Source organism: Danio rerio, chromosome 17 (genome assembly GCF_052040795.2).
Source record: "Danio rerio strain M-AB ecotype USA chromosome 17, GRCz13ab, whole genome shotgun sequence".
NCBI lineage: Eukaryota > Metazoa > Chordata > Actinopteri > Cypriniformes > Danionidae > Danio > Danio rerio.
The window spans coordinates 51180894-51192500 of NC_141037.1; the positions used below are offsets into that span (position 1 = coordinate 51180894).

The 11607-nt window shown below is 33.6% G+C and overlaps 1 protein-coding gene across 3 annotated transcripts in view; it reads left to right on the plus strand.

Annotated features, from left to right (window-relative positions):
* The first annotated feature begins 375 nt into the window (after nt 1–375).
* si:dkey-206p8.1 overlaps nt 376–11607 on the plus strand; it is a 60773-nt gene continuing 49541 nt past the window's right edge. For all 3 annotated transcript variants that reach the window (XM_087288440.1, NM_001442486.1, NM_001442487.1), the window contains exons 1-2: nt 376–736; nt 8212–8242. Coding sequence is in view for 2 of the 3 variants with exons in the window: in NM_001442486.1 (NP_001429415.1) it covers nt 584–736; nt 8212–8242 (184 nt within the window). In the remaining variant the exon portion in view is untranslated. The remainder of the gene's footprint in view (nt 737–8211; nt 8243–11607) is intronic.

The window sequence follows — 11607 nt, forward strand, 5'->3', positions numbered from 1 at the left end:
GCTTGCCATACAATAATCCAGTAACATGCGTTGTACACATGGTAAATTTTTTGTCAACCTGAGCAAGCTGTTTTTTACACAATTCCCATTAAAAAATCTCTCTTTCCTTTAAAAAAAAATAAATGAATAAATAAATCACCAAAAATAATTTTAACTCAACTCTAGTGTAAGGTGTATAATCCAATTTCCATTTAAAATCTATCACCCATACTGCTGTACAACATTGGCTGCGAGCCGTGTCACTCAAACGCGAAATCCTCTCAAATCTCGCCCGTTCTGCGATGCGCGTGGGCGGCGCTGATCTCGGTGCGTCTCCTTTCCTCTCCTCCACCCACAAATCCCTCTCTACCTCCAGCCCACGCACCCACGCCTCCTGCCCTTGACGAGGAAGAGCAGAAGCAGCATTGATGTGTTCCCGTTTTAAGCGCACAGTGACCCATCTTTCAGCGTCCGACTGCGTTTTCCGAGCGTCTCCGTTTCTCCATGCGCGCGCCGCGGCTCAGATGGGAGACGTAAGTGAAGCTTCTGACTGGCACGGGAACGCACGCGGTGGGTCTCTCTGGTGGGCCATCCCGAGCACGGGATGCTGAACGGGAGCCGCGAGGGTTTGTTTGAACTAGGCAGGCAGCTCCAGCAGGACGGAGACTCCCAAGCCGCACTGCACTGCTTTCTAAGCTGCCTGCTGGGACTCACACATGTGCAGAGCTTCCACTCGCTTCCCAACTGCCTGCATCAGGTGAGCCCTGCAGGATATGGAGCGCTCTAATGATGCGTTGTGGGGTAGAACTAAGGCTGGGCAATATGATCGTATATATCGTATGGACAAAATTCAAAAGTCTATTTCGTAGTATTCTCTGTCGTTTATTTAATGGTGTTACAAAGTACACTGTTTACAATATAGAGGTTGGGGTCATTTGCTGCTAATGTTATTTCACCATTTAGAACTTACAAAAAACAGTTTTCTGAAATTAGATTATTAAGGAGAATTTCTAAATATGCGATCATACAACCAACTTTACCTCTATGCTTACAATAATACTTATTTTACCACTTACATATAAACAATATTACACCATATGCAGACACAAATTTATAACAGCATCATGATCAATTTGCATCTTAAGTATAGTCTTCATATTTAGCATTTTATTTAGATTATTATTTTTATTTTTTGTCGAACCTGTAATGGATTAAAAATGACTTAAAATCTCTTTAAACGTTTAACATTTACTGAAATGTTGTGTTGTACATCTTAAATATTTTAAACAGGAATTAGTTGCCCCGATGTCTGCGTAAAGTTACCTTACTCAAATTTTGTGTTGTACATTCTAAATAATATTTTAACAGGACTTAAAAGTTAAAGTCAGAAGTTCAATCTGACTTAAATTTAATCACAAAAATTCCATCTAATAAAACTTAATAAAAATAAGTTTTTTTAGTCAGCTCTATTTACCAATATGTTTCATGATCTAAAAAAAAAAAACATATATATATATATATATATATATATATATATATATATATATATATATATATATATATATATATATATATATATATATATCTTAAAGGGGCTAATAATGTTCAATGTTGTTCTAAAAAAATTAAAAAATTTTATTCTAGCCCAAATAAAACAAATAAGACTTTCTCCAGAAGAAAAAAAATATCAGACATTCTGTGAAAAATTTCTTGCTCATGTTAAACATCAACTGTTGAAAAAATTTGAAGGGGGGCAAATAATTCTGACTTAAACTGTATATTGTGATATGAGTATTTTTGCCATATTGCCCAGCCCTAGGTTGAACACATACTTTAAATTGAAGAGGAGCCAATTTACATGCAAATCTGTTGTCATATAGCATGCATGTGCAGATAATTCACACATAAAGCTTCGGTTTGCAAACCAAACTTACTGTACTGTATGTCGGCCATGCTTGTTATATTTTTAATGAACCAGTGGCATACTAACCTAAAACTAGGCTACAGGCGATGCATATTTTACACTAGCAAATGCATTCTGAAACATTCATGCTCTATGCAGACACAGCAAACACACTTGCATATGCAAAGAAAGAGCATTTGTTCACATGTGTTTGTGCGCAGCAGGAGACGTGCTTAAGATGCTCTTAGTCAAGTTTATCATTGTGTTGCGAGCTTTGGCCAGTCGGGTTCCATCATGTGTTTACAGTACATTAAATATCACGGTACACTCTCAGAAATAAAGGTACAAATCTATCACTCAGGTGGTATATTTTCAAAAGGTACATTTTTGATCCTGTCAATATCTAAAAAGTACAAACGTGCACCTCATAGTAACTTAAAAGGTTCAAAAATGTACCATAAAGCAGTGTTTCTCAACCTCGTTCCTGGAGGACCACCAGCACTGCATGTTTTGGTTGTATCTTTTGTATGTCACACCTATTACAGGTCTCTTTCCAGTCTCTGCTAATGAGCTGATGATCTGAAGTAGGTGTGTTTGGATAAGGAGACATGGAAAATGTACAAAGCGGGTAGTTACAGGAACGTGGTTAAGAAACACTACCCTAAATGTACTAATGTCCACCTATATGGTATAAAAGCATACCTTTTTGAAATGGTATCACCCCAGTGACAGATTTTTTACCTTTATTTTTAAGTGTGTAATTTTAGTGTCAGTGTAGTTTAAGTGTCAGATAAAAGCTGTCAGGACTGCTTTGCTCACTCTGGGTTACACTCGCTCACAAGGGTCTCAAGTAATGTCCAGAATATAAACAGTGGCTCTTACACAAGAGCAACGGAATGTGTGGTATGACACTGACCAGATAGACTTGCTTCTGACCTCACGAAAAAGACATATTTAGATTTTGCTTATATTTATCGCTAGCGTAACTATAACATTTCAGCCTGAGGCAGTTTGAAATTATGAAAGTTATACTAACTTAAAAAAAAAAAAAAACTCATGATCAACATGTTCTTGTCATATTTTAGGCTAACAATACTGTGTTTTAAATGATTATTATATATACATTTTAACCTTGTAGGCAAATAGATAACCATACAGACTGATAGGTGGGGTGAAGAGACTGCGATAGAACCAACGATTGACTGCAAAGCAAAAAACACTTTTCTTACTTTTTTGTCTTGTTTTTAGTCCAAATATCTAAAAAAAATCTTATAAAAAGAAGTATTTTCTGGGTAAGCAAAACATAATGTCTTGTTTTGAAAAATAATATTACAATATTAAGGGAGTTTTTCCTCAAAACAAGCAAAATAATCTGTCAATGGAATAAGATAAATAATCTTGTTTTTCCTTTTGACATGCAGTTATTTAGCTTATCCCATTGGCAGATTATTTTGCTTGTTTTAAGGAAAAACTCACCTCATTTTGGCATATTATTTCTTAAAACAAGACAATGTGTTTTGCTTGTCTAAAAATTTCTTCTTAATTTAAGAATTTTTAAATATTTGGACTAGAAACAAGACAAAAAAAATCTAAGAAAGAAAAGCATTTTTTTCAGTGTATTTAACTAAAATGCTCCATTGTTTTAGGCTTTTAGGCCAAATTTAGGTAAAAAATGAACCCAACAACTGGGTTAAAAATTGTGATTACAAAATAACCCAAAAGCTAGGTAATTCTATACTTTATTTAGAGAAATTGTAATTTAAATTGTATACAATTTTAAGATATACATATTTTACAGTACATACTCATTTTGACATGGGCAACAGTTTATTTTAATGACACCTGACAAAATTTGTTGTTTCATTCATAATGTATGATCCAGGACCACACAGCCATGTCATAAGGGTCTGTTTTTGAAAAATCTGATTTATACATATGGTTTGTAAAAATATAACAATATTTGTTTGATTATTGTTTAATATTTGTTATTAAAAAATTTGGAAAAAGTTAGTTCATTTCTTAGCAAAGCATATTACTAATCTTTAATTAGGCAAATCATATTACTAATCTTTATTTAGGCAAAGCATATTGCTAATCTTTAATTAAGTTTTGATAGAATTACAGAAAGAAAATCACTTTATGCCTCATGGAACACAATCTTAATATTTAAATTAATTTTGGCAGAAAATAAAATAGGTGATTTTGTCTTATACAATATGTTTTTGGCTATTTCCATCAGAAAATTTGTGATCACATTTAAGGTGAAATTGAATTACACTTTTAACAAAAGACTAAGCAAACAAATACGAAAACCCAAAGAAAACCCAACCTTTGTGATAACTTTTCAGTTAAATTGAATTATTTTTTTAACCTTTGACACGTCGATGCCTTACTTCAACCCAGCATTTTTTAGTGTCCATGTATAAAAGACCATATCTGCATCCAAAATTCCAAATTCAGTGGCTGCATTCTTCAAAAGTCCACAAAACGAAACTGTCTGAAAGTAGAACAGGGTTCTACAACTGCCAAATAGGTAAACCTTGGTCTATTCCTGCAGGCACAGGACGTCAACATGACGTCATATTGACGTTGCACCCCAAAGTCATTTTGTTTCGAAATGAAAATCTGGTTGACATTAGAACCTATTATAAACGTCCAACCTAATTTTAACCAAATATCAACATCTGATCATGTTATACCTTGATGTTGTGTGGACGTTACAACTATGACATCTATCAGACGTTGGATTTTGGTCACTTTCCAACACAACCTAAAATCAACCAAATATCAATGTAATTTGACGACATTATTGGACGTCAAAACAACGTTTTCCTCAGACACTGGCTAGACATTGAATTTTGGTCACCTGATGTCATGATCTAAATCTAACCTATTATTATTGTCCTATGATATTGTGTGCTTGCTGGGATTTATGATCTGTACATATTCAAAGTCAGTGTGTATGGATGTTTCCCAGTAATGGGTTGAAGCTGGAATGGCATCCGCTGCATAAAACATGTGCTGGATAAATTGGAGGTTCATTCCGCTGTGGCGACCCCAGATTAATACAGGAACTAAGCCGAAAAGAAAATAAACATATTCACTTTATTCACTTTATTACTGTACGTCTCATATGTTACTAAGATAATGCAGATAATGTAATAATTTAATTTATTGCACACCAGTGATGACACAATTTTAAAATACATTTATTATCATTATTATTGAATTACATTTAGATATAAGTGTCACTTCTCAGTTAAGTTTAATGTAACAAAACAAAAGTTCTAAAATGTAGAAAAAAAATATCGATTGACTATTGACTCAAATATGGACAAACCCAAGGTTGGGTTAATTTTTCCAATTCAATTTAAATTTGAGTTTTTATTTTTTTTATTTTTTACCCAGTATTGGTTTTTCCATATCTGACCCAATTTTGGGATATAAAAATCTAACATTCATTTTGTTACACAGCAGAATGAACTAAGGAATGATGCATTTAAAAGTGTATTGCAATACAAAAACATCTGGCACGCAATGAATCTTGAGATAGTCTAGGCTGCAAAGGATCTGTTACCTGGGAAATGAAGGCCACATTTGAAGACCAAAATTCAGTGATGCAATCAGCATTTGAACACAAGATACACAACTTCTGAACTATAGGATGCAGCACAAGTGAAGCTTTTCAGCCATTTTACACTGATGCCAAACTGAGAACTAAATTAAGTGTCATTATAGCTTTCTCTGAGGGACAAGTTTATGATATTCTGATAAAACTGAGTGATCATATACCAACTGCTGACCTTGCATCATAAAATCGTTTCACTTTGATTCTGCAGTTTTTGTCAATGCACTGAAGTCGACTTTATATACTGTGGTTACCACAACCACATGTAACATATATGCTACATTTCCTAACCTTCAGTCATTTACTACACAATTTATTAACTTCAGTGATTTTATTGGCTGTTGGCAGCTATTTCGGTTTGTTTGGAGATATTGTGTGCCAACATTTAGGTGAATCAGAACAACAACCAGCTTAAAAATTAAATCAAAACAGTGGAAAAGTGTCCCAGGGGTTAAACAGAATTGGATGAATAGTTTCTCATTGACTCAACAATTTAGAGCCAAAAGAAAGTCAAAGACACAGTTGTTTGTGAGACAGCAAAACGCATAAAGCGAAGTTTACTCAAGCCTTAGCAGAGAGATGAGAAAAGTGACGAGGATTGGAATTGTTAGATTAATAACATACCACTGTTTCTGGAAAGTTTAAGAGAGCTCAATGAGGCGATTTAACCATCCTGATAATGTAACATATGTTGTTAAACAGAAAGTATTGATAAATAAAGCTGTGGGCCGTCATTTCTAGTACACCAGAAGCAAAATGACAAACTAGATAGAACAGCAGATAGAAATACTTTTTATTTTTCAGCAACTGCTTCTTATGCCATTTACTCAGAAATATTAATAGAGTTATTGTAATTGTGCAGTCTAATAATAAAACAATTTTTTAATAAAATATTAAGTTTTTTTTTAATTTCTCCCTTTTTGGCATTATGTAATAAAGTCGTACAAAACATGGTCATTCAGTCTATAACTTAATAAAACTAACCTTTCTGATAATGCATATTTTGACCTCTCAAAATAATTTTAAAACAACATACTTATTCTGATATGTTCTTATTAAAATAAAAGAAAAAACATGCATGATCATCATACAAGATTGTATTCTGATTTAAATCATACTTACAAATGGATGAAACCAAGGAGTTTGAAATGGAGGAAATAATTTTTTGAGGTTTGTTTAAAATGTTTTTTTTTTTTTTTTTTTAGTAATCCATTATTACTTAAACTGTTAGAAAACCTCTTTTTGTCTTTGACCCTTAAACAGACACATACAGTAGAAGTCCCCCCCCCCCCATTACTCCTGTTTAACGGATTTAACCCATTTGTTATTATAACTTCTTTCTAATAACTGATTTATTTTATCTTTGCCATGATGACAGTAAATAGTATTTAACTAGATAGTTTTCAAGACACTTCTATACAGCTTAAAGTGACATGTAAAGCTTAACTAGGTTAATTAGGTTAACTAGGCAGGTTAGGGTAATTAGGCAAGGGAACAACAATGGTTTGTTCTGTAGACTATCGAAAAAAAAAATCTATCGCTTAAAAGGGCTAATAATTTTGACCTTAAAATGGCAATTAAAAAGTTAAAAACTCTTCCTGAAACAAAACAAATAAGGCTTTCTCCAGAGGAAAAAAAAACATGATCAAATACTGTGAAAATTTTCTTCTTCTGTTAAATATCATTTGGGAAATATTAAAAAAAGGTAAAAAGGGGGCTAATAATTCTGACTTCAACTGTACATAAACACTTAAACAATACATTTGTGATTCATTCATTTTCTTGTCGGCTTAGTCCCTTCATTAATCCGGGGTCTCCACAGTGGAATGTACCGCCAACCAATCCATCACCCGTCCAGCCCCAACCCATCTCTGGAAAATAATACATATGTAATTGTCATAAATTCGCATTTTGTTAAACATCACTTATTTGAAAAATATCTGAAAAGCAGTTATCATATCATAGGATGTATTTAAAAAAATCTGTATTTACTTTGAATGGCTATAAATTGATTTAAAGGGGACCTATCATTCACCTTTTTACAAGATGTAAAATAAGTCTCTGGTGTTCTTAGAGTGTGTTTAAAAAGTTTCAGCTCAAAATGCCTTACAAAGATTTGTTTATAACCCTTTGAAACTGCCCTTTTTAGATTTTGATTCCAAAATGTGTCATTTTGATGGCTGTAGCTTTAAATTCAAATTTAAATTATATTTTCAAAAGAAGGCAGAGCTATAAACTCTTACGTGTCAGCATAGCAGCAGATCAAAAACAGGACTATCCCTGTAAAAAACTGAAAACGTCAAAAGAAGTGGCTCAGAAGATGGTAATCTATGGAAACTACAGTGTTCATTTTTGCATCCTAAACTCAACGTTAATAATAGTTCTTAGTCGCTGACATTATCTTTACCAATAAGGTGTAAAATCTCTAATGGTGGACTGCTGTTTCTCACTCTGGGCTGTTTATGCTAATGAGGGAAAGATCCTCACTTATGGGTGGCGCTTTTTCCCTCTGATGGCATCTACAAATGGAGAATGTCATTCAAAATGTTTCTGCAGTCTATTTTTATGAAATGTGATTATAAAAATTATAATTAAATTCTAACCATTAGAGACTGCCTATATTCACACACTGTTGCCACAACTGTGCTTATAAAAACATATTCCCTTTAAAGTTTGAATTTTTCTTATTTTCTCTATACAGATTGCTGAACTTTACATTGATGAGAAGAACTGTATCCTTTTTGCTAAAATATCACCTCACTCAACAATGTGTAATGAACACAATGAATAGAAGAATAACAATTTCTTTTATCTAGTGTTGGGCGATATACGAAATTTTCAGATCACCATATCGCCCCCCCTGTGAGATCGCAGATACACGATACTATCGCATGGGGGCGAGGCAGTGTTATGTATGTGTGTGTGTGTATATATATATATATATATATATATATATATATATATATATATATATATATATATATATATATATATATATATATATATATATATATATATATATATATATAATTAGTATATTTAACCATATCTAAACATTTTTATTAACCTTTTAGCTGTTTTTTTTTAAACTTGTTTTATAACCTGCTGTATTTGTGGATATATGGGTATTTGTGGATAAATGGATATAATACACATGGATGAAAGCAAATGAAATGATATTTATGCATAGAAACAAGGATGCATTTCTGTCCTTTTAGACGGGATGCGGATGGAGGACTCGCCGCCCGCTCGTGATGTTTCTATGCGCTGAAGTTTTTCAATGTTTTGTTTAGTAAGCACGGTGCGGCTTCAGGTCTAATCAATCACAAAAGTTATCATTAACAGTGTCTCTTTTGTATTTACTAAGATCTAACACAATGTTGTGCTTGGCATATGTGTTTATTGTTTTCTGATGAGAGTTTCATTTTAGACATGGCTGCGGCGAGTCGGCGGTTGCTCTGATATTAAATAGCCTATTTGACCTAAAAATTTTCACTGAACTCAGTAAAATGTTCTTTGATAAGTTATTAATTATCTGTTCAATAATTATTTAATGCCAAAACAAATGGTAAAATACAGGTTGTAATTTAAATTCATGTAGGCTAGTTTAAATAAATAAATAAAATATATTTTAATAGCCTATATAAATGAATATAGGCCTAACATATTTTTAAATTAAATAAATAGATTTTTTTTTTTAAATGCGCATGTCCGTGTTTATCATTACATTGAATTTAACACAAATAAACAAGTATTTATATTCTGTGTATTTGAAGGAGCTATCAATGCATGCACTGAGAAAAATAGGCTATAAGCTAGACCACCTTAAAACTTAAATAGGCTGTTAATAACAAATATAAAAGATAAATAGCTTTTTTTTTTTGTGAAAGCAAGAGAGAATCTTGCCGGAGTGCTGTTATAAAGCAGTCTCAAATGGCCAATGACCTTAACATGTTTTATTCCAGAATATTTTAGCTGGTTTCAGAGTCCTTTCCCTTTCTTCTTCAGTTGTTTAATTTTTAAAAATAGTTTTTTTAACTTGTTTGTTAATTAACTCATTTGCTATGCGATGTGGCTGTGCCCTCAAGTGCAGCTCGCGCTTCAACTGCTGCTGCTGAGACAGAGAGAGAGAGACAGAGAGAGAAAGCGCTCACACAAGAGTGCAATCGAAGTAATGCATTTTATCCGTCAAGTGATGTTGATGTGAACAGCTGAAGCTGTCAAATTATTTGTAGTTCATTTATTATTAATGATGATAATTAAAAATAGTAATACTATTAATTTTATTCAATAATGCAAATAAAACATGTAATAGGTCTACATTCATGCAAAACAAGTAAAATATCGTCTTTAAAATCGTCATAGGTTTCAGCTCTCGGCGATACCTTTGCCTGTCGTCGATACATAATACTATCGTCTTTCGGCACAACCCTACTTTTATCATGTGGAAAAAAAAACATACTTTATAGTCTAGTAGCATTTGTGCAAGCGTTCTTTGTCTCATTAGGATTTGTGGTTGCTTATCATATGTCAACTAAAAAAAAGCATCACATCTAATTAACCTGCATGACCTTTATTCATCTACAGGCTTCCATTAGCAGCAAGGCTAGTGTTATGTGACATACATTCCCACTTAAACCTACGGCCTCTCAATTACTAAAGCATAGAGTTTAAACGGCTTCCAGGCTGCTAGTTTCAGCTCAGACAGTCCGTTTATGTGACCCAAGTCATTAACCGAGATCATTCATGACCTCTTTTCCAATTAAAATCCAATTACATGTGCAACGGTTTTTCACCAAGTGTGGGTCTCGGTGAGAAATGTGATCTGGGTGTAATTACTTAAAAGAGGAATCATTGATTGAGTTTATCATTTAATTGAATAAGCTATTTCAATACATGCACAACAAGGGGGTTTGGAATTAGATGTGTTGGTGTGGATTTAAAGATAAGCATGTATTTATTCTGGAATCTTCTGTACAATGTGGACTGGTGCTTGTGTGTTGACTTTCATTGAAAGGCAGAATAGTGAGCTTTAGTGAAAGACCATACATGGATGTTAGTTTGCAACTCCTCCATCTTGCATCTTATTTTGGACTAATGACAAAAAGAGCATTCATTTACATGGCATGGGACCAAATCAGTCTATTTTCTGTTTTTTACTGTCATAAAATTTTATATTAGTGGTGTTACATTAACATGTCAGCAAAAAAAAAAATAAAAAAAAAATAATAATAAAACTGCTTAACTGCCTGCTAATGGTTGACCATATTTTGACTGTTTTAAATAATAACTGTTAAAGTTAGGGCTGGGCAATTAAAATCTGTATCAATATTTATTGACCAGCACCATGATGCAGTGTGAACATTCGGTATGAAGTTTTATTAAAATGTGGCTGCTAAGCGCACGCCTTTGAACCAGTGCCAAAAGCTTAGAGTGTTAGTTTGTCATTTTTAATGGAGGCGTGTTATTTGCACGACACGCGTATGGGAACAACGCACACATGACTCGTGCGCATTTTCCAGGCACATCTTGTTGAAAAAATCTCCGTTTTCCGAATTCTGTGCGCACCATAATTCATGCGAGCGTAAGAACTCACCAATATGCTTCACACTTTGTATGGAATTACAGTAATAACGGCAGACTAATTTAATAAACTTGTCATCCTCTGAGAAAACGCTTGAATTTCGCTTGGTTACGAGAGACGCCAAGGGAGGGAGAGCGCAAAGCCCATAGTAATGTTCAAGGATTCCATGTGCTCGCGTTTGACACTTCAGGTCAGAATAACCACACGTGAAAATGAGTGTGGTGACTTGCAGCAGTGCGGAAATTGTAAATAAAAAAATGATGTAAGGATGTCATCAGAGTGGCTTTTGGTTTCTTTTGTTCTTTTCTTGTGCATCCAAGCCACTAGCACCCTATCTGAAAGAGGTTTTAGCATAGGCGGTAATGCAGTAATCCAACTTCACAATTTTTAGTGTAGTATGTATTTGAATAATGATGGTTGGTTCCTTTACTTGAAAGCTCAGATTCGATTAGCATAATTGTTTTGTTTAAAAAGTTTGAGGTTTACTTTGTCATTATTATTCACACCTTACAG